Source organism: Styela clava, chromosome 9 (genome assembly GCF_964204865.1).
Source record: "Styela clava chromosome 9, kaStyClav1.hap1.2, whole genome shotgun sequence".
Classification (NCBI taxonomy): Eukaryota; Metazoa; Chordata; class Ascidiacea; order Stolidobranchia; family Styelidae; genus Styela; species Styela clava.
In genome coordinates, this window is record NC_135258.1 from 20,181,173 (window position 1) to 20,207,847 (window position 26,675).

At 32.6% G+C, this 26,675-nt stretch overlaps 1 protein-coding gene across 6 annotated transcripts; it reads left to right on the top strand.

Annotated features, from left to right (window-relative positions):
* Positions 1 to 1,900: 1,900 nt before the first annotated feature.
* On the top strand, positions 1,901 to 26,362 carry LOC120339682 (ATP-dependent translocase ABCB1-like). 6 transcript variants are annotated; one of them, XM_078116519.1, is made up of 26 exons: positions 1,901 to 2,121; positions 4,491 to 4,560; positions 4,706 to 4,914; positions 5,455 to 5,566; positions 7,773 to 7,906; positions 8,466 to 8,637; positions 8,962 to 9,086; positions 10,976 to 11,189; positions 12,400 to 12,582; positions 12,928 to 13,044; positions 14,783 to 14,995; positions 15,687 to 15,867; positions 16,111 to 16,284; positions 16,634 to 16,660; positions 17,079 to 17,105; positions 17,726 to 17,914; positions 18,509 to 18,690; positions 18,775 to 18,985; positions 19,341 to 19,456; positions 20,114 to 20,253; positions 20,470 to 20,610; positions 21,467 to 21,623; positions 21,868 to 22,065; positions 22,548 to 22,754; positions 23,819 to 23,965; positions 24,670 to 26,362. In XM_078116519.1, the coding sequence occupies exons 1-26, from the start codon at positions 2,000 to 2,002 to the stop codon at positions 24,877 to 24,879; spliced, it is 3,978 nt and encodes a 1,325-aa protein (XP_077972645.1). In that variant the 5' UTR covers positions 1,901 to 1,999; the 3' UTR covers positions 24,880 to 26,362. The 6 variants fall into 6 exon arrangements, with proteins under 6 accessions (XP_077972645.1, XP_039263788.2, XP_039263789.2 ...); XM_039407854.2 differs by lacking the exons at positions 5,455 to 5,566; positions 10,976 to 11,189 and adding exons at positions 6,623 to 6,737; positions 9,593 to 9,806; XM_039407855.2 differs by lacking the exon at positions 5,455 to 5,566 and adding an exon at positions 6,623 to 6,737.
* The last annotated feature ends 313 nt before the right edge of the window (positions 26,363 to 26,675 follow it).

Consider the following 26,675-nt stretch of genomic DNA (forward strand, 5'->3'; position numbering starts at 1 on the left):
TATTTTTATTGAAATTTAATCAATTTAAATCTAAAATTGCTTGTTTTTCAAATTATGCGATTAACAAGCCATTAGTATAATTTACAGACTCAAATTCAAGAAGCCCAGAGGCCAACCGCAAAGAGAAAATTTAACTTGGTACCGGTAACAAGACTTGCATCTGTCTTAGGATATCGTCTGATTTCAAGGCATGCGTCATTCGCTAATTACAATCACAGAATAACGTCATTTCCTTTCATCTGTTTGGAGTTGATCTTACTGTGCGAGTCAAGCAAGCAACAGTAGCTGGTATAAGGTCTATAGTTTTTCCATCAGTTTTGATTAGGAAGTATTTGGGTAAATGGTATAAACGGAACTTCATGAATTGAAGCAGAAATGGCCGACATAAGAATGCTATGTACCTTATACAGTCATTGTCTTTAAGTTCCCTCGGGGAAGAATGAGGCCAAGCAACGCGCTATAAAAACAATTATCAATTTAAGTTTCATTAATATTTAACTTTACATTTTTAACGAGCAAGCTGTGTGTGCATCGCCGCAGGGGATTAATGCGAACAATTGCGAAATGGTCAAAACAATTGGATGAGAATTGCTACCGATGGGAAGTCATATTCAGAAAATTCGTTGTTCTGTTATTGAGAACGTTTAGGCTAGGACGCTAAGGTGTCAGTTTTATCTTAAGTCTTGTTACCCAAATAATTGAACTGTTGTTCAAGTGTTTAAGGCAGACTAGTCATGGCGCGTTGCAAATTTAAAAGCTTTGAATCAGGTTAACTTAAGTTTCCCAAATGATCTGAGAGTCTGTATCATCCAGGTAAGCTGTCTCATAGAGTGTTTACCTACTCTTCATGGCTGACCCTGAAGTAACGTCCACGAAACTTAACTACAAGATCGCCTGAGTTCGGTTGTGGAGTAGTTTTATTTTAAGAATATACAACGCTGGTATATATGCTGAAAAAAACATCGGAATAATTTCTTGCAGTCCACATCCCAAAGTGAAAAATGAATTATGTATTCAAAATGTAAGCACTTTGTAAGTTATGCGAATGCAATGCTCTATCTAATTGAGTTCAAATGTTTTGAAACTATTGCTAATATAATGCTCACTTCGTTATTTAAGACACTCGCACAATGGCCGTAATTGATCGAATTGTTGGCCGTCGTAATCCATTTGCCAGGTCACGATTTTGGAAAACTATCTAATGCAAAGTAATAATTAAAATTTATTTTATAATTCGATATTATTATCTTTATATTACATCTTTCTTAATAAAGTTCATATGAGAAATAGAAAATTCAAACTAACGAACGAAAACATTCGGCATAGCGCATATATATGAATGTTGATGTTTAACATCTTGTATTGCGAAGATTTGATGAAAGTTGTAGTTTGTGTCTATACACAATAATTCCCATTCATCCGTCAAGATACCACGGGAGAACCAGAACCGCCCTTTGCGCAATGCCCCTGTTTAATTTAGAAAAGGTATGAAAGACCACTGTGTTTGAAATATTTCGCCGATGTACGTACAAATAGGGTTTATTTTCGCGTTATTAAAAAAAATTAAAAGGATAAATATACAGTCATTTCTGTTTACATAATTAGGTTCTGAAAATTTTTGCTCTTCTGGGTAATAATGTCATGCTGGAAACTTCGCATATTTCTGCCAGACAACCACCGTCATATTACTGAAATTTTTGGACTATTCAAATCCCTCTGGGAACGATTTATACAAAGCGAAAGGAGCAAGCTCTCTAGTCTAGCACGGTATTTCATAATATGTTTTATTAATCGTTTCCTCGGCTGGTGTGCAGTGTGAATGCATACGCGACTTGCCATCGTAGCACGAGAAAGATTCTTCAAATTAATTTCCTAAAAAGTTTTCAAAAATGTTGATTTTATATTGATACATAGACTTTTCTGTAGATATTCTTCTGAAATTAACATAATTTCTATAAATAAAAAATTGCACTGCAAAGTTTAATGACAATATACCGTCATGAAATATAAGGATAACGTGGACGAAGATCAAATCCAAGTAAAGGTGGTTGGAATGAAACGGAATGGAGATGAATCACCCCCACCGAACTACGAAACTGCTACTTCAAATGGGACATCAGTGTAAGTTAATATTTTATCGAAAATTAAAATTTGGATAGGCAGATTTGGTGAAAGCAATGTGACCTCATTTAATTATTTCTTGGCGATCATTTTCCGTGTATCCGACCGTGTTTGGCTGTCAGTTACTGACTCACCTGAACCTTCAATTTATAGTTCTAGTCTTACTTTTTTGAAGTATGCGCACCAAGATGTCGCATAACCTGTACCCCAACCTGGTACACAACCTGAGTTCAGGGTGTGCGTCATCTTGGTGCGCATAGGCTACTTCAGGAGGTCCATAGACAGAAACCCAAATGTCTTTCTGTAGTATTTTAACGTATTTTGTAAAAAAAATTGTCCCGCCCACCCCGAGCTGTGACAAACAAAAATTGTATATATAGATATATGGTGACCGCACATTTGAACCCATGCGTATATCCACGGGTTCAATCTATATGCGGGTGCTAAAACCCATGGGTTAGGGTTAGTATGGGTTTAACTATCCGTAAAACAAAAAAAATTCCATAGGTGCAATAGCATACAGGTGAAATTGTCATGGGTTCAATGTACGTGGGTTCAAATGTAATGGAACCTAGATATATATATGTGCTATTTTCATATAAGCTAAAATATAGAAAACCTGGTGCAATACAGCTGCTTCCACAGTTTTTATCCACTATGGGGCGTGAATATGTTGTATATTGCACAATATTCCATATTCTCTCGTTAATAACAAATTAGGCGGTTATCGGAAGGGCGGAAGTGTCTTTGAGATCTATTACAACCGCGCGCTGATGACCCACGCTGGCCAAAGGCTATTTACGTGCGTATTGCGCGGTTTATTAATAAATTTACTGTGCGACAAAGCTTATATTCGCAAACATGTGGCAGTTCCATTTGACCTATGTTTTAAGAAGAGTATCAAAATCTTGTGGTGTATTATCAGTGGTAAAATATAATTCTTATGTGTGATAAAATAGTTCTTCATAAAAATACGATATTAGAATGCTAATTTCACCAATTGAAAACGAAAAAAACAACCAATTGTCGCATTTAGGCTGAACCACCATATCAAGAATGTACATTTAATCGAGTACTCTTTCTTCGATAAAGCATGTGTGGTCGGCTCTAAATAATGTACAGATTGCGCCACTTAGTAAAATCTGTAGCATCAATATATCGTTTTCGACACGACAAAATACACGTTCGTGAAGCGATCGATTGATGAAAGGACCTTCAAAATTTTCTGTTTGATAATATAAATGGCAGATGGTCTATTTAGAAGGCAGAGATGGAAAGTGGTAGTACTAGACGCACGTTTCGTCCATGACGAGTGAATTTGCATGAAGTGTCATTTGCGCGATGTAATTTTCAGTGATTTGACTCAAAAGCATCGACGTGTTGGTGGCATTATGTGATTCGGCATGGTTCTTTTTCGTGCATCTACAAATTTCAATTGTCATTACAGCATTAGGAAAAGCTTCCATCTCGTTTTACCCAATTTGGGTCGCGAGTATGTTGCGTACCTAACAATAACAATAAAATCACGCTGATATGGCACAAACAACAAACGCAGTTTAATAATATGCAAGATAGATTGTCGGAATATCTGAATATAGTGCGGTTGTAATTGATTTTTGCCTATCTGTCAACAATTTGTAGCTAGCTAATTTAGAAATTAGATATCACTGGTCCTATTCACCTCAGTTTAAAACCGGAGGTGAAACATGGCACCTAATAAAACAGACCATGTAGAAAATGGTGATGAAAAACGAGCTTTTCTAGAAGAGGAAGTTGAAATTATTGATAAGAAAAAAAGGTGAAAAGAGCTGATATGCTATCGAAAAAGTCCATTTTAGTAGCACAAGTCATTGTACGATTAGATAAGACAAGCTATTGTCTGATTGTGATCTGTTGTTGATTCAACACCAATATAAAATAATCTTGAAACCACAGGGAACTGCAAGATCTGAAGATTTTAATTTGTTTAATGCAATTACTATTATATGTTATTTCTGATGCCTGTCAATCATAGTCATTGGTCTACAACAGTAACAAATATTAGATTTGTTGAATGTATTGTTCATATTACTGTATTATCTGAATGATGAATACAATATAGGCCTACATATATATATATATATATATATATGCTATGTTATTGATTGTCAATAAATGTTGAAATGAATGTGCATCTTATATATAGCCTGATTATGTACACAATTTATTTGGATTGATCAGCATGTATCCTTAAAAAAATTTTGTTGCTAGTAGCAAAACGATGGTATAATTTTATTTCATATGAATATAGCAATCCCACACTAAAACTGGCGATTGTTTTTGAACACCCATTTATGGCAATTAAAACATCAAATGTTTATCTGTTTTAGAACAAAAGATGGAAAAACAGAAAGCAAAGACATAAAAGATGATACTTCTGAAATTGGATATTTTGGAATTGTAAGCCTATGAGTTTTATTGTTTGAATAAATTTATTATAAGTGAAAATTATAAAAAGAAATATATATTGTTTTAACGATTTTCGAAATGTCTTCAAAATGCTGCACCATATCAATGCTGTTTAATATTGATCTCCTTTTCTCAGTTTCGGTTTGCTACTGGCAAGGACTACTTCTACATTTTGATCGGAACAATATCAGCTATCATCCATGGAGCATCTCTGCCGGTCATGTTTATATTCTTTGGTGACATGACCAATAGTTTTGTCAGTTATGGAAAATATGAACCATGTGCTTTCAACTACACATTATGTGTTCAGCAAGGCGTGATTGATCCGAATGTAACTACGTTTTTGTAAGTTGATTTTTTTTTAATCGTAGGAGTAAAACAAGCTTCTTCTGTGAAATGCTTCTGTGTTGAAGATTTCTGTAATATAGAAGGTCTCAATTATTCAATTCACTCATTTGAGTATGGTTAAGTGCCCAATGGTTAAGCGTTATACTTGAACATACTAGTATCACAGGTTCAAATCCTACGCCCGTCATCTCACTCAGGGCGTGATAAATGCAATTTTGAAATTGAAATGATTTCGGTTCCTCCTGACCATAGCAGCTTCTTACCTAACAAGGGTTACTTGCACAGAGCATTGTCCAGAGCAAAATGCGATAAATTGAAAAATGCAAAAAAAATGTGGCTGTTTTTCTACGATATACAATTTTTGACATGATGGTTTTTATAGACCAAACAACCATCTCCAATCTCAGGTAATTGAAATTCAGTATGAAAAACAATCATTTGTTCTGAGAAATTCATCAAAGCCTGGTGAAGAAATTTGAATAGATGTTTTCAGTATACACGACCACTTATTTTTGCAATGTTATGTTGATCATTTAGAAATTTCAATCAGATGTTACAAAGTGCTCAGGAATTTAGTCTTAGTATGAATGATTTTGCTATATATTTCACCATTATCGGAGCGGCAGTGTGGCTCACAGGAGCAATTCAGGTATTCATTGGTGACATGAAGAATCTGCCTGGTTCATTTAGCATTAACATTTTCTGATGCTCGTTTTTACCTTTGTTGCATGGAATTTTCGTCTTATTAACTAACACTATAGGTTAACTTAGAAATATTTATAGTTTAATTTTAGTATAGTTTGGGTGGAAATATAATCCAAACTAAAAAATTTCACCTGCATCATCCAGATTTTATGCCAGAGTATCTATTTCTACAGATCCTTGTATAGAGCAAGCTCCAACAAAATTTATTTACCGGTATATGTCAGGTTATTATCAAAGTCAGAAATTGGGTGCTTATATGATATAAACCCAATATGTTCCCTAGATTATTAACCAGGAGATTCCCAAATGTTGTGTTGCAATGCCATTTAATGAGAGTAGAATCACTTTCCAATAGCTTTGTCTTAAAATGTGTGAATAGGCACAAGTATTTGATCGTCCCAATTTCCTATCAAGGTGATTATTTAAATATTCTATAACTAAAGTAGCGTATAAACTTTATTCTTCATTCTAATTTTGCCATGGCTTTATTTTCTTTGGTGGTATTGCCTCTGTGACTTGATACATATATTTAGTATATGATCACAATACAAGTAGAATTAGGTAATAACAGCTAGTTTCCACCTTTACCAATTATTTTAATATTTTCCCACATTTTTCCAAGTTTACGTTAGGGTAGGTATGTTTTATTGAACCAATTTCCTTTGGTTTGCATGATTTCTTTGGTTTACTCCTTGCTAATATATAGGTGTCATTATTGCATTGTTCATTGTTATATGAGTATGTATCAGTAAAGGTTCTGGTTATCAAGATAATCACACATTGGTCACCATATCCACGAATTCCTCGGGAATTACTGAACAAGATCTGGTTATTCTCATCACACTTAATGCATTTCTAAAAATATTTTCATTTTATAAAAATTTCCGATTTTCTTGTTTTCTTTAAGTGTGATTGAAAGGTATGCATGCGTTTCAACACCATAACCGTTATGTTAAGGATTCTTCAGTATGGCTTATTTTATGTTTATTCATCTCCACAGTGAATTCACACAAGAAATCATGGAATATGGGACAGAATTAAATTCGGAAATGGCTCGATATTCACTTTACTATGTATATTTGGCAATAATCATATTGGTTTTTGCCAGTATTCAGGTAACATGAGACACAATGCGCGTGATAAATCCATGTTACTTCTAATTTTTCAATAATTGGTTAATTAATGGCTATTAAAAATGAGTCTGGATATTTACATCAACATCAACTCTGATTGAAGCTAAGTCATAATTTAAATTTTCAATTATTTATCAATTTCATTCAGCCTTACTTTTTTAGTCACTTTAGTGACATGCATGTTTCTAATCAATTATTACTAATTATGTTTTTGTATTTTGTAGTCAGATACGAGACCAACTGCATGTTGAGAAATATTTTATAATCAATAAAGTAATATCATGAAGCCATAATTCATGACTTATGTAGATATGTGCATGGTATGAATAGTGAGTGTTTAAAGCATGTTTTTTAAAATAATATTCTTTTCTGTTGTTGTTTCGTCGATCACAAAATAATCTTTTCCTATCATTTAGTAAACTGGACACTTGGTTTTTATATTATATTTTAGTGGTTCCCAACTGTAATACATTCCTTTACCTATTTTTCAACTCTTCAAAAACTTGGCTTGATTGTTAAGTTTATATGCAGACAAACTCAGATGCCTAATTATTATTAATTAAAGGATCATTATCTAGTGACATATTTAACGCACACTCTGGATTTTGCATGGCTTGAAAAATTTACAATAATTTGTGTGTAATATCGTAATAGTACATGCAAATACAAAGTAAAATATTCTACTCAAAAACAATAAAATTCCTTTTCAAGGTAGAATATTTGGGAGCATTAAGTAATTGTATGAATGAAATAAAAATCGGTCAGTGAAAAAAGATAATGTGAAACTAAGCTTAATAAGCAAAGTCTGTATTATATCCTATTAGTTAATAATAATAGCATCATTTGGTGTTTATGTCGACCAATCTATTCTGTAGTGGAAAATTTCGAAATCAATCTTTCAGTAAAGAAAATGGTTACGGTATCTTGTTATCAGAATAAGTTTAAAATTTAGTGGATTTGATATCTTTTTCATAATATTCATCATAAAATTCATAACCATTTAATTTGAACACACAGGTGTACTTTTGGATGCTTCAAGCTGTGAGACAAGTTCGTCAAATTCGTATCAAGTTTTTCCAGAGTATATTGCGTCAGGATATTGGTTTCTTTGATTTGAATTCAGTTGGAGAATTGAACACAAGACTTGCTGAGTGAGTTATGTTGCAAAATAAACTGATTTTATTTTAATTTAACATTTTAATAACGCATTGGGTTGAGTGCTTACTGCTTAGGATTACTGAATTGAGCTTGTCCTAATCACTAGGGTTGTCCAGTCCAGTTTAAATGAATTTGTATAGGCTATTGGTGTTATTTGAAATGGGTGTATTTTTAGAATTAAATAATACGAATTTCTCTTTTATACCATAAATTTTGCAATTTTTCAAAGAGAAATTTAGATTTATGTCATGATGATGTAAAATAGTTCTGTTCAGAGTACGCCAAAAGGAAATTTTGGGATTCTACAATCCCTAACTTTTCAAATATGGGCATTGATTTTTTCCAACTAACAGCCAGACATTTCCAGTTTGACCTGAAGTTCAATAATAATAGCTGTGTAATTGATAAAAATAGTTTTATGTAAATAGTTGGGTATTATGTAAAAGTAGTTATTCACTTTCTTTTCTAACTTCAAGTTAGTTCATTCGTAGTTGAAATCTACTACTATTTGAATGCCTTACTACAATTTGCAACTTATTTTTATCAAAACAGTGACATTCAAAAAATTCAAGATGGAATAAGCGACAAAGTATCAATCTCAATTCAAATGTTTGCAAGAGCTTTGGCCGGTCTTGTCATTGGCTTCATTTACAGTTGGAAGTTGGCTCTTGTTATCCTTGCAGTTTCACCTTTACTAGGAATTTCTGCTGCTATGCTCTTCAAAGTAAGATAGATTCATTTATCTAACTTTTATAAAAAACCAAATTGTTATTGTTAATTAATGCCACACTAAGGTAGGATTTCATATTTATCCAGGGCGAGAGGAAAGTCGATAAAATAGCCTACCTAATCATTTTGATTCACCAGTCCATGTCGGGTATGGGATTAGTTAGCCAATACTCGGATTTGGTGGTGGAGAATTATTCAGCACAGAATCTGAACCAGTGAATTCACACAGGGTAATTAGGGGCGTGATGGCAAACATATTCTTAATGCTTAGCACGATGCACCAACTGCTATTTTTTCATTGTTATAACTTTTATAACAGATCGCTACAGCTTTCACAAAGAAAGAATTACAGGCATATGCACAGGCTGGTGCAGTGGCAGAGGAAGTTATTTCTTCCATAAGAACTGTTGTTGCTTTTGGAGGAGAGGAAAAAGAATGTGAAAGGTTTTTATAAAAAATCATTGCTCGTATAATTGAATTAATACACCAAGTTTTAATTAATTATAATTGCAAATATGTAGAAAACAATTTTGCCAAATGCTTGTTTAGATTTTTGTATTTGAATATCCAAATGTGGTTAGTGTCTAATTAACTGGTAATTTTTCCTGAAATCAACCTGCTTATACAAACAAAGTAATTAATTAATATGATTAATTAATTAGGTTTTTGACCGAATTAACATAACATTTTCAATCTATGTTACGAATTGGACGATTATAAACATTTTCCAATTATTTTGCAGCATTTTTGTTGACAATGATATCGATATTTTATCTGGTAAATGAAATGAATGAAATTCTGACATCAGGTTTATTTTCGTGAAATGACATGGTTATTCTTTCTTGTTTATAAACAGCACAGGCGTCCCAAACGATAATTTGTAGTACCATAATTAATCTATTCTTGAAAATCATCTTTCCATATGTAATTCTTTTATTAATTCATGTTAGGTATGTTGCAAATCTTTCACATGCAAAAACTGTTGGGATAAAGAAGGGTACCATGAATGGTGTTGGTATCGGATTGGTATTTTTTATAATGTTTGCAACTTATGGCCTCGCATTTTGGTATGGATCTGAACTTGTACTGGCTGGCGAGTTGAACATCGGTCACCTACTCGTTGCTTTTTTCGGCGTCCTAATTGGCGCTTTTTCACTTGGTCAGGTACTTGAATTATTTTGATAATTTGCAAATTCTTTTTCTCTCTAATCTTTCCTTGTCTAATTCTTTTCCGTAGTCAAAATCTAATTTTAAGTAATTCAATTTAAGTAGGTTTTACTTCTTTATTTGGTCAGTTTTTGTGTACCTACTGGCAATTTGCATTGATTTTTTGCAATATCATTTATTTTATCGATAATTTTTTGATAATAGGAGTGATCATAATTCGCAATACTCAGAATAACATGAATCTTCGAATACATTCAAATTCTTCATATTCAATACAATCAAATTGTTATTTTGAGAATAATGTGAGATTCAGTGAAATTGGCATCTAACATTCAAACCAATCTAAATTTATTTAACTACTGATAACTGTAGGAAAACACTTTAACCAACTTTTCTACAATATAAAATAAATTTCAACAAAGATACAGTGATTTGTGCTAATGTCCATGTTATGCTTCATTTTAAAGTATGTTCAATATTCCACATTCAAGACATTATTTTTTAACGTATTCGGAATAGACAATAAATATTCAGTTGTGGTCATTTTGTATTGTGATTCTAATAAATTTCTTATCAGTGTGTTTCCCAATTGATAATCAATTTTTACCAGTACTGTGTTAGAATAGCTCTCTTTGTGTCACTTTGTATATTTAAGATTGTGCAAAGTTTCCCATGCATTTTCCCAACTTTTATTCGAATGAGTGATATTTTAAAGTCAACTGGTATATTAAAAGACGACAAATCCTTTACTATGAGAAAACAAGTTCTCCCCACACTTCTTTTGAATAATTTTTGTTATAATTTGCACAGAATAATTCAAATAAATTGGTAATAATTGAAATTTGCATAATTATTTACAAATACAGGGTGACGCAAAACAAACAGAACCCATGGATTTTTTAATTGCCTTAACAAAACTGAAAAAATTTATTCAAACTGCTTGATCGTATCCAAAAGTTTCAGTAATCTACGACGCGTTGGACAAAAGTTATTCTCTTTGGAATATGGTTCTGTTTTCATATGAGTCACCCTGTAGGTGACTGTGCATAAGTCAGTTTGCATGTTGATTTCAAATACTGTGTGAATTTGTAATTCATTTGTGCACTTAAAAATGGAATCCAACTCCCACTCAAGCACATGTGCAAGAAGAATAAATTTGTCTACAGATATGATGAAAATTTGATTCCTGCTAAAGAAACTGGAATACGAAAAGGCACAATATCTGGATCTGGAATTGGAGTCGTCATGTTTATTCTGTTCAGTACTTACGGTCTTGCTTTCTGGTACGGCAGCACATTAATATTTGATGGCGAATTGAGCACTGGAAATATGTTGACTTGTTTCTTTGGAGTTCTTATTGGAGCTTTTGCTCTTGGACAAGTAATATTTCTATTGTTATTCAACTTTATTCTACATCATTGTACTGAACGGTGTACCGATTATTTATACATTATCAAATGATGTGTGAGCTGAACCACTGCAAATTTTTGATTGAAAACCATATTTTGTCCTGGTTCTCAGATTTTGTAAAGCTGTTGCATATTCAAATTATTTACTCCTATTATGATATCAGATTTTATTAGTTTGACATAAGTATGTTAAATGCTTGATTTCATTTGTATTATCTTTGGATGGTTAATACTGATTATATATTGTTTAAAGTTTTCAAGCTTATGGGAAAATTTATACTTATCTGGTGATATCTTTCTTAATCTATTATGTTTTTTATTTCAAGTTGAGCACACATTCAAAATTTTTGTTGATGTTTATCAAATATTTTTGCATTCTTGAACTTTGTACAACTCCCACTAACGAAAACATCATTTTTATCACTTGTTTCTACTTGATCTAATATGAAATATTTATGAAATGTTAAATCAGGTAGAAGGAATTTTTCTCCCTACACCTTCAGTATTCCATCAAAATTCTGTCCCGTGCTTATAGCAAACATTATTGTATATACCAAATATAGCTATCTCATCTGATATATATGAAAAGTGCTTACTATTTATTTTGTATACTTTTTCACAGCCGAAAGGAGATTTTATCCTATTTTATGTTGTTATATCATTGTTTTATTAGTCCAAGATTTTTTAATATATATGCCCCTTTTTATATTTATTTATACACACAAGTTTTATTTAACACCCGAACTTCTGTTTGTGTATGATTGTATCCAAAAGATTTAGTAATCAATGTTCTCTCTAGAATAAGTACAAAATGACCTGGGTCCTGTTTTTTAGGGGGAGGGACGAGGGAGGCAACCTTCTACCTCACCAATACTTGTATTTTCCTATCTAAGCATTTCTAAGTTACATCTATTAAAATTATAGCGTTTAAGTTGACCTTACCTCAAAATTTTGTTGAGTTTAATCGAATTTTTTCAAAAATTCAGAATTTTTTTTAAAATTTACTATTTGGATTTCAGGATTTGTAGGAAAAACAAACTGTTTAGTTTAAAATTTTTACTTGGTTCTCTAATATTTTCCCTATCTCTCTCTTTCTGTTTCATTCTTATATTTTGATTACTTTATAATCTTCTTTTTAAATTAAAACAAAATATCCATTCATTTTAATAAATTTTTTACAGTCTGGAAGCAACATGGAGTATTTTTCTGCTGCCACAGCTGCAGCAGGGAAAATATTTGAGATAATTGATCGCGAACCGCCGATTGATTCATTTTCAACAGAAGGTCATAAACCACAACAAGTTAGCGGTCAAATTGAGTTTAAAAATGTTGACTTCACTTATCCATCGAGACCTGATGTGCAGGTGAACATGGTTTTCAGTTTATTGTGTTTACACATTGCATACCTTTGATGGAATAACTGTAGGATTAACCTCCTAATCACACTTTTAACTGGAAAATGTTCTATTTTGGGTTTACAAACCTAATCTAAACATTTTTGACACAATACTACTTTCTATTCATAAAAAATTCAGAATATGATTTTTTAATTTGAAAACTTATCAGAAATTCGCAATGAAAACTAATTTGAATGTTTTATCTGTTTGCCTTTCACCCCCTCTTTTTCTTTTCATAATAGAAGTTTTTCTTCGACTCAAAATCTTTCCAGTTGATTTAACTTTGCAATCTATCATGATTATTTTCCTCAGGTGTTGAAAGGAATTTCATTCAAAGCTGAGGTTGGAAAAACCATCGCATTGTGTGGTCAAAGTGGATGTGGCAAAAGTACCTGTGTACAACTGATACAAAGATTTTATGATCCTCAGGTAATTTATTGTATTAAATCTAATTATATATAATTACAGTACTTATAAAATCAATAAGGTGGTTGTAATACACATTTGTCGCGGATTTTTTTTCTGTTTGTGATTTTCATGATCACAAAATAATTTCTGTATCTGTATAAATTTCTATTGTTTGCATTGTTATGTAAAATGGACGCGGAAAAATAAATATAGGATTCATGATAAGATGAAGGATATTTTTTAATATTTTTAATTATAAGTTGCGTAACAATGTCCTTTGGTTGTTTGCTCAATTTGTCATTTTAAATATTTACTGAATTGAGCTGTTATTAACCTGTAGCATATTATCTGCAATAATTTAACTGATATTCACTGCTTGGTATCCACCTGGTTATTTGATTGTCTATACGACTATTGACTTCGTTAGGAATAGTATTCTTACGATTGTTGTAACTTGTAAGTTGTATGCTAGGTCATATACTGAAGGTTCACACACGATGAGCTCTTAACTTTTCTGGGTAACCACTTCATTGGTATTTTAGTAATATTCAGGATTTCAAAAAATTTATACTATTATTTATAACTAATATCAGTTTCACCTTACTTTCAAATTAAAACATCAAAATCATCTCATCCCTAATCTATGCTTATGACTTATGTTATTGAATCTCAAATTTGATTCTTCATGTATTTTTGACCTTCGTCTGGGGTAAATTAAAAATATTACCAAATTATTTTAGTAGAAATGTAAGGTTTTAATGAATTTATTTGATTAATTAAGTACATTACAATGACCATGAATACATACATAAAAATGGTACTGAATAACTGAGGCATTCTATTCCATTCATATGAAAATTGCTACCGGTCTTGTTACGCAAAAGTGTGTGACATTGGTAGAATGAAGTATATTATCTATGTTGTTTAATAATACAATGCGCTAGAGTCGTTAATAACCATCACAGATAAATCTGAGCTGTTATGTCACAGGCTTGGGCTAAGCCAGGTCATGTTAAAAATTGCCCCATACTGTCTTTATGAGCTTTATTAGTGGTATTTTACTACCTGCTGTGATGTAATAGTGCCCTATGCAACTAGGTCAAAGTGTTATTTTTTTACAATGACATGACTGGACAATTTGGCCTTTTTTTCACATATCTCTCCTTTTTTGTTTACCTTTCAACATTTCCTGGTATTTGAATTATTCTCTCCTTCTGTCACCTGATCTGTTTTACCACAATTACCACTACCATATATAGCCTTCATATCTTTTTAAAAGACTGCTTGTCATAGTTGTGTTTAATAATTCCTACAAAATTTTCTTTGTTCAATTACTCAATAAAATATAAATGCCACATTATAGCTACATTATTGCTTTGAAAATAAATACTGAAATCATTTCAAATTTTACAACAAATTATAGCTGCTTCTTTCTGATTTTTTCAACAAGCATGTAGCCATTGATTTCTAGTAATATGCAAGGAACCAGGTTGAACTGCTAGGCCTGCTGCTTTGGTTCCCCGCGACTTTCCTTCCCCAGCAAATCTTGTAATTTTCTTTCTCGTATTTTTTGTGTTTATTTTCTTAATTTTTATTTACTGGTTGGATAAAATAAACTTGAATTTCTATTACATATGAAGCACAATGAACTCCCTGTGTCTTCAATTTGAAAAGAGTAGTATTTCATGAAGGTCAGGTCACGTTCAGATGGATAAAAAAATTCAAGATAAGTAATTTTTATATAATTTTATATCAACAGAATGGAGTGATTGAATTCGATGGTCATGATATTAGAACATTGAACACAAGATGGCTGCGTGAAAATATTGGAGTTGTGTCACAAGAACCAATTTTGTTTGATACAACCATTAGAGAAAATATCAAATATGGACGAGATGGGGTTACAGATCAAGAAGTGGAAGAAGCTGCAAAACAAGCAAATGCTTATGATTTTATCATGAAGCTTCCAAACGTAGGTTAAAATACTATTCGAGTGCTTCGAACCAAAAGTATGAGACTCGGAAAAAACAATTTGGAGAGAATAAGGAAATGTATAACATTTTATTGAAATACTCTGTTAAATTTGGCTGCAAACTAATTAAAAAGCATCAATTTCTTTGTATAATTTTTTTTTTAATTTAAACATTTCCCCTTTGTCTTAAAACCCTTGTAAGTTGTAATGTGAAATATGATTCTCCAACTTCAATTACTTACATACAAAGCATTGACTCTTTCAAGTTTCAATACCGGTACTTCTTATATCAGAGTATTTCCAAATTTATTAGATTGAAAGTCTGTAAAGATGTATATATTATAAGTTTTGGAGTAGCCAGTTTACATCATACCTGACACAGATTAGTAACCTGTCAAATTTACCACCCCTAGTTTTGGTGCACTGAAGAAATTGAAATGATAAGTTATCCATTTTTTTTGAAACTCACTACTCAAACTTTTTAGTTGATGTCCTAATTTATTCACATCCTTGCCTGAGATTAAGGTTTCTTTGAACTTAGCTGGTAATACCTTTATAGTTTTGAAGATTTGCTTAGTAAAATAGTAATATCAAAATTGCATTCAGTTGAAAACAACAATGAATTGTCTATTCTCATATAAAATAAACTGGTGATTTACTTACAGTTGTAAATTGCTCAATTTATATTTAGAAATTCGAAACTCTAGTGGGAGAAGGAGGTGCACAAATGAGTGGTGGACAAAAACAGCGTATCGCAATTGCCCGTGCCATCGTTCGTAACCCTAAAATTATGCTGCTTGACGAGGCGACTTCTGCTCTGGATACTGAAAGCGAATCCATAGTGCAGGCTGCTTTAGAGAAGGCATCTCAAGGTATATGTTTGTTTGTTTGGCACATGCTGTATAACTAGTAAAACCTTACTTCTCAAATCTACTACTACGAATCTCAAACAACTCAAAATTCAGAGTAATATCTATAGCTATATTTTATAGGACTGGGGAATGTAGGAAGTTTATATTTGAAGTCAAATATAATCATCTGATAAAGTAATAGAGGTGTAATTTATTTTAATCCAGTTTTAAAAAATAGTGATTAAACTTTATTAACATTCACAGGACGAACTACAATCGTTATTGCTCATCGTTTATCGACAATCCGAAACTCTGACGTTATCATTGGATTTAGTGATGGAAAGGTGATGGAACAAGGAAGCCACAATGAATTACTGAAATTAGAAGATGGAGTTTATCAAAACTTAGTCCACATGCAAACATACGGCACAGAAGATGGTAAGCCTGAGATTGTTTTTTACAACTAATTATAATGACTATAACACTGAAATAAAACTTCGCAAAATTTTGTCCAATACATTCAATGCTCCGTGACAAGCACTTACACCAAGAAAGATTTAAACTGAAGGTTTCCATCTTATAAATATTAATGAGTAGCAAAACGAATCTGCATTTTAGAGTAATTGAATTCAAAGACGTATGATTATAATTTTAGACTCATTCTTATATCACCGCATTACAACAGTGCATCATCTAAAAATACAAATATGTATCTTGGCAACAAAAAAGCATAGGTAGGCTATACATTATATTAATCATGACCATTTTTTTTATTTTATAATTACAGTTGAAAAGAAAGAAGAGAAGGAAACCGGTAAGTTATTAAAGTATTTTATTGTCATAATCTCCCCTTTTAAGTCCGCAGTTTTTTTTATGCCTCCGGCTACTTTATTCCAGGAATGCAACTCGTTAAATAATTGCGCCACAGAGTAAAACGCTATGACTTAATCTGTTACAATTTTTTTAGTTTTTGCAGAATTAAAAATTTTATAATTGAATGCTACATTTTTACGCACCACCATACATGATTCATTTCTAGCAGTCTCTTTTTATGGTTAGCTTGCATTCATTTGGTACATATGGTTGATTCCCTAATAACTGGACTATAACACATATAGAACATACAATTTGTTATCATGTGAAGTGAAACATGTCATGTACACTCTCTTTCATGCACATGTTTTTCTCACATCTAAATTATTCATGTTATACTTTCTTGGTGCTTCCTGTAGCTGAGATAGACAATTTACCATTGCAAGGTAAGACTACACGAAAGTGTTGTTATCTTTAGGTGCATGCATCATAATAATTTATATTGTATTGGAGTGTTTTGCGTAAATTTGTTTTGATTTCCAATATTCACATGTGGAAAATGTATCCAATTATAAGGATAATGAATTACTGTTCACTTTTTGCCTCTGGCAGATAAATTTATAAGAATGAAATAATGATGTATTGTTTACTTTGCTTTAAAAAGTGTCTATAATATTTTAGCACATTCCTTTTGATTGAGTGGTGGTCGATTTCAAGTCAAGGGTTTACTTTGAGATGTATTATTCTAGTATATATTGCATTATTACAGGGTGACCCAAAAATTATAGAAATCTTCAAATTCTTTAATTACAACAACAAAAATAAAGAAAATTGATTTTTCTGTTTGTGTATGATAGTACCCAAAAGTTCCAGTGATCTAGGGTTCTTTTCACAAAAGTTACATTTTCCTAAAATATGTTTTAAATGAGATGGGGTCTGTTTTTTTGGAGGGAGTCGCTCTAAATTGGCATGTATCATAAATCATAACTCCCATGTTTAGGGACTGTCCTATTCTAAATGGTGATTTTTAGGAGAAGTTACACTATTTTCATATTTTGTTTTGCAGACGAAATCAAATCAGCACCAAAACGTAGAAGTACGAAACGAAAACGTGTTTTGAGTGAATCAAGTACAAAATCAGGAGGAAAAGATGAGGAAGTACTGATGGATGAAGAAGAAGAAGAGGAAGATTTACCTGAAGTTCCCTTTAGCAGAGTTGTAGCTCTCAACAAACCAGAACTTGGATTTATTATATGTAGGATTTTAGCTTATTTGTTAGTTGTTTGCAGACAAAAATGTTACAAAAATAAATTTGGATTAATGTGCAAAAATATATTGAATCTCATAAAAAAATCACCAAATTATACACATTGGATACACCAGCATAAATGCATAAAGAAACGATGTGTAGGTGACATGCTTAATCATGTCCGTCAGTAGACAGATTTCGTCTCAATTGCATTCGCTATCAAGCATTACGTTCATATATACCAAGTTATGGGTTACACATTATTATATGGTGTGGAACAAATGAGGGACCTGGATGATTATCAACCATCATCCCAGGGCTGTGGGAGAGAATGTGCTTAACCCAGCGATGCCCCAGTTATATGGTGGGAATAGTGATGGAGGTTTTTCATCTACGCCAAGTCGCCAAGATTTATTTGAGGATGTCCGGCATTTTTTAGTCTTTCAGACTGTCTTCAGCTGGGCCCATACTTTTTTACAATCTATAAGCTTCATTACCAGTCTTGCATGCCTCCATCGCACCACCCGTCTTGAAGTTTTATGTTTGTGGATTATTTTCTAATTGCATTTTTTATCATTAACATTTCTTTTTTTAATGTAGCCGGATGTTTTGCTGCGGCTGTCAATGGAGGAATTCAGCCGTGTTTTGCAATTTTGTTTTCTGGCATCCTTGGAATATTTGGAGAACCTGATAATATAGATCACCAGAAAGATCAAGTTCGTTTATATGCTCTGCTGTTTGTTGCTATTGGTGCAGCAGCATTCATCGCTAATCTGATACAGGTCAGATATTGAAAACTAATTTGGTCATGCTTCTCATGCTGTACTTTCCAGCAATCATTTTAATCTACTTGTGTCTATTTTCAGGCTGCCTCTTTCGCTAAATCTGGAGAGGAATTGACAAGTAGGTTACGTTCAAGAGGATTCCGAGCAATGCTGAGACAAGATATTGCATATTTTGATGATCATCGCAACAGTACTGGTGCATTGACTACAAGACTGGCAACAGATGCTTCACGAGTGCAAGGATGTACTGGAGTCCGAGCTGGAACTGTCATCCAAAACATATGTGCTTTAGGTATATACATTAGCATTTTAATCGAGATTTCAAATATTTGATACACAATAATGGGGGTGCAGCCAGGGAGAATTTTTGGGGTTGGCACAATCGCGACCTACGTGGGATGCAAAAAATATGGCATGGGTTTTTTGGAGGTTCGTATCAGTCATAGATTGAATACTTTGCATAAATATAAATTTTATCAACCATAAAAGTAGACTTTTTTACGAGTTATGTATTTGAGACTGTTTCAAAAACATGTTCAATATATTCATTTTATTAATTTTTACTAACTAAATACCAATATAAGCTAAAAAAATGATACAATTTGATTGATACGTCAGGTAAATTTTGTAACAATTCCTATCTCCAGGTGTCGCCCTTGGAATTGCTTTTGCTTATGGATGGCAACTAACATTGATCACATTATGTTTTGTTCCTTTCATGATCATCGCCGGCTTCATTATGATGAGATTGCTTACTGGAAAGGTAACTTACATCACAATATATAGATATAATTTGTATTATGGAATAGAGATACTGATTGTGCATGCATGCTTTGGTTCATACAAGCAGAAAATCAGCTGAAGTCCATTACCTTTTGCTAATTTGTGGGTATTAGTATGTGTAACAGGTTAGGGTTAGGCCATAATTTTATTACAATTTTCCTTATTTTAGTTCTATTACGAGTTCGGGGAATGTCTTTGTTTGCCAAGTGAATATACCTCCTGCCCATAGGTTTTAGTCCCTTTACACAACTTGATGTAAAGTAGGCGAACAAAATTAGTTACCTCCATATTGGTACATACACTTCCGGAGCACCAATTTGTGAATATATTACCAAATCTGTGCCACTTTTGTTGTATTTTTAATTCATCAGTAAAACACTATGAAAAGCTTTATAATGTTTTTTAAAAAAAGAATACAGTAAATTAAAATACTGGTTTGGCCATATAAATGGTGAAATCTTTGTGTAGATCGATATTTAAAGAAACTTAATGTTGATGATAGTTTGAATATTCAAAACCTAAACAAACGACATAATTTACTCTGAAAATTTTGAACTTTAGTTATTATGAAAATAAGTTGTCCATATTACTAAACTTCAAAATTTGCATCACTCCAATTTTTTTGCAATTCTTCTAGTCTGGAACAGAATCAAAAGCTTATGAAAAAGCTGGTTCCATTGCTACGGAAGCTACATTGAACATAAGAACTGTTGCTTCTCTCACGAAAGAACAATACATGTTTGATAAATATAAGGAGGCGTTGGTATTCCCATTCAGGTATGAACTGGATTAGTTTGATTATATCTCATAATATACTACGAAAAAACTAGTAAAGTCACTTTAGTAACAAGGTAATTGATAAGAAATAAGATCGTCACCCCAGTCAGAATGGTTTTTATTTTCTTGAACTGGTATCGTAGAGGAACCTGCTAAATTTACTTTGTTTGGATGATCATTTTCAATATTTTTTAATTGCTGTTTTGTATTTTACAGTAAATCTCAACAAAAAGCCCTGTTCTATGGTGTATCTTTTGGATTTTCTCAATGTATTGTTTTCTTCGCATATGCTGCAACATTCAGATATGGTGCATATCTTGTTGAAGAAGGTGTCATGTCATTTGACAATGTATATAAGTAAGTGATGTTTGATTGGTAGATGCAAATTTGAAATAGCAATTAATGAGCAGATGAATAATAATATTCATAGAATGTACATTTGTTCTGAATCTTTGAACAAATTCCACCTTCACACTACAAATAGTAGACATGGAATAGGTAATCATGAAAATCATAAATCATGATAGTATGTATGTATGTAGTCTGAAGCAATTTCCAAATCTGATACAATCAAATGTTGCCAAAATCATTGGTAGGTACATGAAAAATTTAACAACTTCAATGTACTTAATGTATCTCCAATGAAACATACTTCTCCAGTGATTTGCCAAATTGAAGCTATTAAATTTCCATACTCAGTTTCTTTGTTATTTGAATGTGGCAATAAAACTGAATGAACTCATAGCAAAGCTTCCCAATAGAAGCATACATTTTTAGATTATTATGATATCTCGCTGTCACATCAGGAATGAGGTAAAGCACATATGTCAGCATGCATAAGAGATTTCGAAAAAACGCTATTACTGTGAATATTCAAAATCAAAAAATCGTCATACTCCGAATTAGATACCAGCGAAAGATTTTATTACCACAAAACAATGTTGAATTAAAACATCTGAACGAAAAGATGACATGATATCAATCCAAGGACATTAACCCAGGATGAAACTTAAAAAAAACTGGAGACAACATATATTTTTCAATTTTTGCACCCCGTACCTTTTGTTAAAATATTTGTCTAATACCTTGTTTGATCAGATCAGTAAACCAGCTCAAAAACCATCCATTTTTTTGTCATTTTATTCAAAATATCTCTCGCCCCCTTGTCTTGAAATCCACGAATAATTGTAACCCAAGTCTTCTTATTAACCAGGGTACTCATGGCTGTCATTTTCGGAGCATTTGCAGTTGGACAAACTTCTTCTTTTGCACCAGATTACGCTCAAGCTAAAATATCTACTAACAGATTGTTCAAACTTCTTGATAGAGTTCCTGAAATTGACAGTTACAGTCCAGAAGGGGAGACGCCGGTAAGTATATCTTTGCATTCATTTTTCATGAATATATGGCTGGCATTTGCAAGTTTAACATTTTTAATATTGAAAAATTACCTATAGTGAAAATAATTCTCTTATAATAAGGCTTTGTTAATTTTGGATATCTTTATTTAACACTTGGATGGTGGACCACTTTGTGACCCACCTTACATATTGGTAAGATTTCTTTGAGATATTTGCAAATTGATTCATCATTATTTTTTCATGTTATATTCAGGAATCATCTCGTGGAAAGACTGCTATTTACAATGCGAAGTTTAATTATCCAACTCGTCCAGATTTCCTCGTGTTGAAAGGTTTGTCTGTCGCAGTAGAACCAGGACAGACAATTGCTTTGGTTGGGCAGTCTGGATGTGGAAAATCTACTTGTATCCAACTGATTGAACGTTTTTACGACCCAACAGAAGGACAAGTGGTATGTTTGCAAGAAATATTGAGTCTTAATTCCCCTTCTAATCATATAGGTAGATATTGTTGCTAAGTTAAAGAATGCAATTGTGCTGATCAACACATTTAATCATTATAAATGGGGTGGTAGGCTAGTGGTTGAAGCGATATACTTTTAAGGTTAAATCTCTGGTTCAAATCCCTTGCCCTCCACCTCACCCAAGGGGGGCAGTGCCGAACAGGAAATATTCAAAATAAATAAAATTCAAAATAAGGCAGCTCCTTTCATATCAGGGGCATCTTGTACAAATCTTTGTTCAAGCAAGGGCCTTATGAATATTTGTATGAGAGGATATTCTACATGCTTTGAAGAGGGTGATCAACTTTGTGCATACACAGTTATGAAAATGACAACAATTTATATTTTTGACAACTTTATTTGTTTGAAGCTCTTCAGGCTCACACTGTATTTATATAATTCAGGCTCACACTGTATTTATATAATTCTAGCTGCTGGATGACAAAGACAATAAGTCTCTAAACATCTCGTGGTTGAGACGACAGATGGGAATCGTGTCTCAAGAACCAGTTTTGTTTGATCGATCGATTGCTGATAATATTCGATATGGAGATAACACATATGTTGCATCGATGGAGGAAGTGGTTGCAGCAGCGAAAGCAGCAAATATCCATAATTTCATCGAAACATTACCAGATGTAAGTGTAATGTGTAGTTATTTACAGGGTTACCCGGAAAATAAAACATAACCCATATCCTAATTCTTTCTACAAAAATGAAAAAATTTATTTAACACTTGAACTTATGTTTGTGTATAATTGTACACAAAAGTTTCAGTAATCTAGGATACTTTGCACAAGAGTTATGTTTTCTGTAGAATTTATTCCAATTGACGTGGGTTCTTTCGTATTATTTTTTGTCAACCTGTTCTAGTTAGATAAAATTTATGTTGTCATTGTCATAGTTTTTGTGAGATGAATTTGACTGTCAGAATAAGCGAAAGTAGTGAACCTGCTACTTCTTTCAAAACAAATACATTTTGGAATCTTTTAATCAAGATTATTCATTCTTATCATAACAGATATAAATCTTAGCATATTCGGTTTTATTTGTTTTTATGTGCGTTGTGATATGAAACTTGCTCTGTTTATAATATATTGTTAGGCCTAGTAGTTGATGTGTTAGACTTGAATGTTACAAGGGGGTAAACATCTCAATTTCTCGCCCCATGCTTACAACCTCGCCCAAGGTGTAATAAATTGAGTAGGCAATGATGAACCAAAAAGATTTTGGTCCTTCCAATAAATGTAACTCTTTACATATTGTTAGATATAAGTGGATGGTTCTACCAAGCCTTGTTTAAAGCTGGCATGGGCAAAATGCCGTCTGCAAGCCAAATTCAGCCCATTGGGTAATTCAATCTGGCCTGCCTGATGCATCCACAACCAAACCACACCAAATTTTGATGTTTTAGCTAAAAAAATAGCTCAATGTATTTGTTGAGATTGCGATTAAATTTAATTTTGCCACGAGGCTTATTGTTTTCCACTTTTGCTTTTGTAATAAATACTGTAGATAATGTTTATAAAATGTAACTTATTAAGAATGTTTATAAAATGTAACTTATTACGACACACCTATGTGGCCCGCCGGTTTAGCAAAAATTTTGACCCTAGATCAAAAACATTGCCGCCACCTCTGCTTTAAAGCATATGGTGTGAATATATTCTAATCTAAACTGCATTCGATATATTAATTACAGGGATACAATACATCCGTTGGAGATAAAGGAACCCAGTTATCAGGAGGACAAAAGCAAAGAGTTGCCATTGCTAGAGCTTTACTTAGAAACCCCAAAGTTCTTCTTCTGGATGAAGCTACTTCTGCTTTGGATACAGAAAGTGAAAAAGTAAGAGATTATGAAATTTTACCATCCTCTTGTCTGCACGATATACGATATAACTCAAGAATTAAGTTGAAATAGATTTCAACAAGCTTGCTACTTTTCCATCCAAAATGTATGCAAATAAACTTCTGTGGATGCCAACTATGAAACAAAAATGTGCAGTTTTCGGGCAAGAAGTATACATATGGATCGTTTTATTGTTTGGATGTTTATTTTTGAGAAAAAAATCGCTCTTTAATATAATACACTTTAACACTTTTACGCCTCTGTCACGCTTGTTACTCCGTCACGTTTGCCCACTGATCTTTTTAGCAAATTCAGTGCTCAGCTAATGCTTTAACATACTGGGGTTATATAATAATAATAATATAATAAGTTTATTTCGACTCCATAATCAGCAAAACAATAAAATGAATGCTAAAAATAAATAAATAAAAACTGATTATGAAATCAGGAGAGCGAACAAAACCTTAGATAAGGTTTAAAACGTACAGAATGTATATAAGATGGAAGGTTTTGCCAAGAAGATGTGGTACGTGTTCACTCACCTAAAATAATTGAAATATTTCACACACGCTCACACGCACCCACAAGCATGACTTTCGTTTCCTAAAATTTGAGCAAATTTTCCTCTTGCTAATGATCAAAGGGCTATTCCACCAATCCAAGCTCAGATCATTTTTACAAAAACTACTTGATATTTTTAGATTGTGCAAGATGCTTTGGATGCAGCAAGACAAGGAAGAACATGTATTGTTATTGCTCATCGTTTATCGACTGTGAAGAATGCAGACAACATCGCTGTGGTTGAAAACGGCACCATTGTCGAATTCGGAAAACATGATGAACTGTTAGCATTGCAGGGCTCTTATTTCAGTTTGGTGAATGCGCAATTGAATGGTGCCCAGGAGACGTAGAAAACCTGAAGCAGAAATTAAGAGCTGCAAAACTGCATATGACAGTATGAGAAAAATGAGCCATACATGACAAAATGTTAAAGATATCTTGTATGATTAATGACCAATCAAACACTAAGTTTTACATTTCAAATTTTGTAAGTCAAATGTCTATGAAAACAGATTGAGATAAGCTGTACTTTTTAAGTCAAATTAGAGCTGACAATAGTCCTTGTGCCTATGTACATTATTTGACTGGAGTTTTTGTACAAGTACGTGAGCTGTAGGTTGATTGTGTTAAGTCTCATATCGGACCTCACTTTGGCTTTTGCTATTTCACCATCCTTTATTAATTTCCTATTAATTTTCTATTGTATTCAGCATTTCCCGAATGTTACTGACCTATGGTAGTTTATACCAGCTATTTTCCATCATAATGCATTTGAAATTAGTTTTCAATACCTCTCTCCTCTTGCTACTCTCTCTTTTTCTCCCATTATGATTGGTTGTGGAAACTTTGTTCCTTATTTTGTAACCGCGTTCACGACTCTTTCTCATATTCATAAACATATAATTTGAAATGTCAGGACTGAATTGCTATAAGATTTAGTCGTGAAACATTCAAATACAACAATATTTATTATCTCTTCCAAAACGCATTTAAATGCTGAATATAATTGAGTTGGTTTGCTTTATTATTTTAGTGGTCCATTTTGCTTTTTTTCTCATTGTAACAGTGTTGACAATCGTATTCGTAATTCCTTATCCAGTTAGCCTCAAAAGCTTGAATTGACATAAATGCAATGCTCTTAGATTTTTTCTTTAATCTTAATTTGTTGGTACGTGTTTCTACAGTAAAATTTGTTGATATCGCTTTGTAGGTCTCAATTATTTAATTCAATCGTTCCAAGATAGTTATTGGAGCGTAATTCATTATATTGTCTTTATTTGATAATTCTTATACATCACCATATTTTTTGTAATTATTTTTCTTAGCATGAGCTATTTGCTTGTGGATTCACCCGACTGATACCATCATTTTAATAGAATTGTTAGATAAGCAATAATCTCCAATTCAGTATTAAGGTTTAATCGCCGAAATCTCAATTGTGATTCATGATCAAAATCTGGGAATCTGTCTTTTCATTCTTTCACCAAGCAGACAATTTTAACTACATTCCCATTGAAATAATCAAATTTCAGCAATTATCAAGTTTAGTACTTTTTATTTCAAGCTTAGACCCAAACACAGCATCATTGCGGCTTTTGTACATATTTCTTGTCCTGACTTGAAATTTCTGAATTCAAATCTTTCATTTTTGTAGCTGTTTTAGTGCTCTTCTACACTTTCTAGCTAGATTAAAGTCTTGTATTCACTGAGAATTACAAATGTTTGGTTAAAAATTATGAATTAAGAAAATTCTCATTAGAATCAGTGTTTTCTTATGCTGATTCAAAATTCATAACCTCAGTATTTAGTGTATATTGATGAAGCGTATTTTGTGTTTTTCAACAAAATACAGTGTAAATTCTGAAATTCTGGGTATGGTTTGTTTCATTTCATTTCGTATGCTGGTCTTAAACTCAGTATCTTAGCATATATTGTTAGAACGTATTTTGGGGTTTTCATTAAAAATACATTCACTTGAACTATTTCATGTTTTGTTCCTGGCTGGAGATAGGTTTTATACTGTAATTATGTAACTCCGAAACGAGAATATCGGTCAGAGACCGAAGACTTATCGATCGAAAGTTAGGGGATCTCCCAAAACAGCGCTCTTACTCCACAGTGACACCCTGTGTCCCATCGCTAATTA

What these genes read in the sequence shown, in the direction of transcription:
- LOC120339682 (XM_039407854.2), top strand. Translation starts at nt 2,000, where the DNA reads ATGAAATATAAGGATAACGTGGACGAAGATCAAATCCAAGTAAAGGTG. An exon ending in GAAAGAAGAGAAGGAAACCG is followed by an intron (nt 16,661 to 17,078) that starts GTAAGTTATTAA and finishes TGCTTCCTGTAG; the next exon opens with CTGAGATAGACAATTTACCA. An exon ending in AGACAATTTACCATTGCAAG is followed by an intron (nt 17,106 to 17,725) that starts GTAAGACTACAC and finishes TTTGTTTTGCAG; the next exon opens with ACGAAATCAAATCAGCACCA.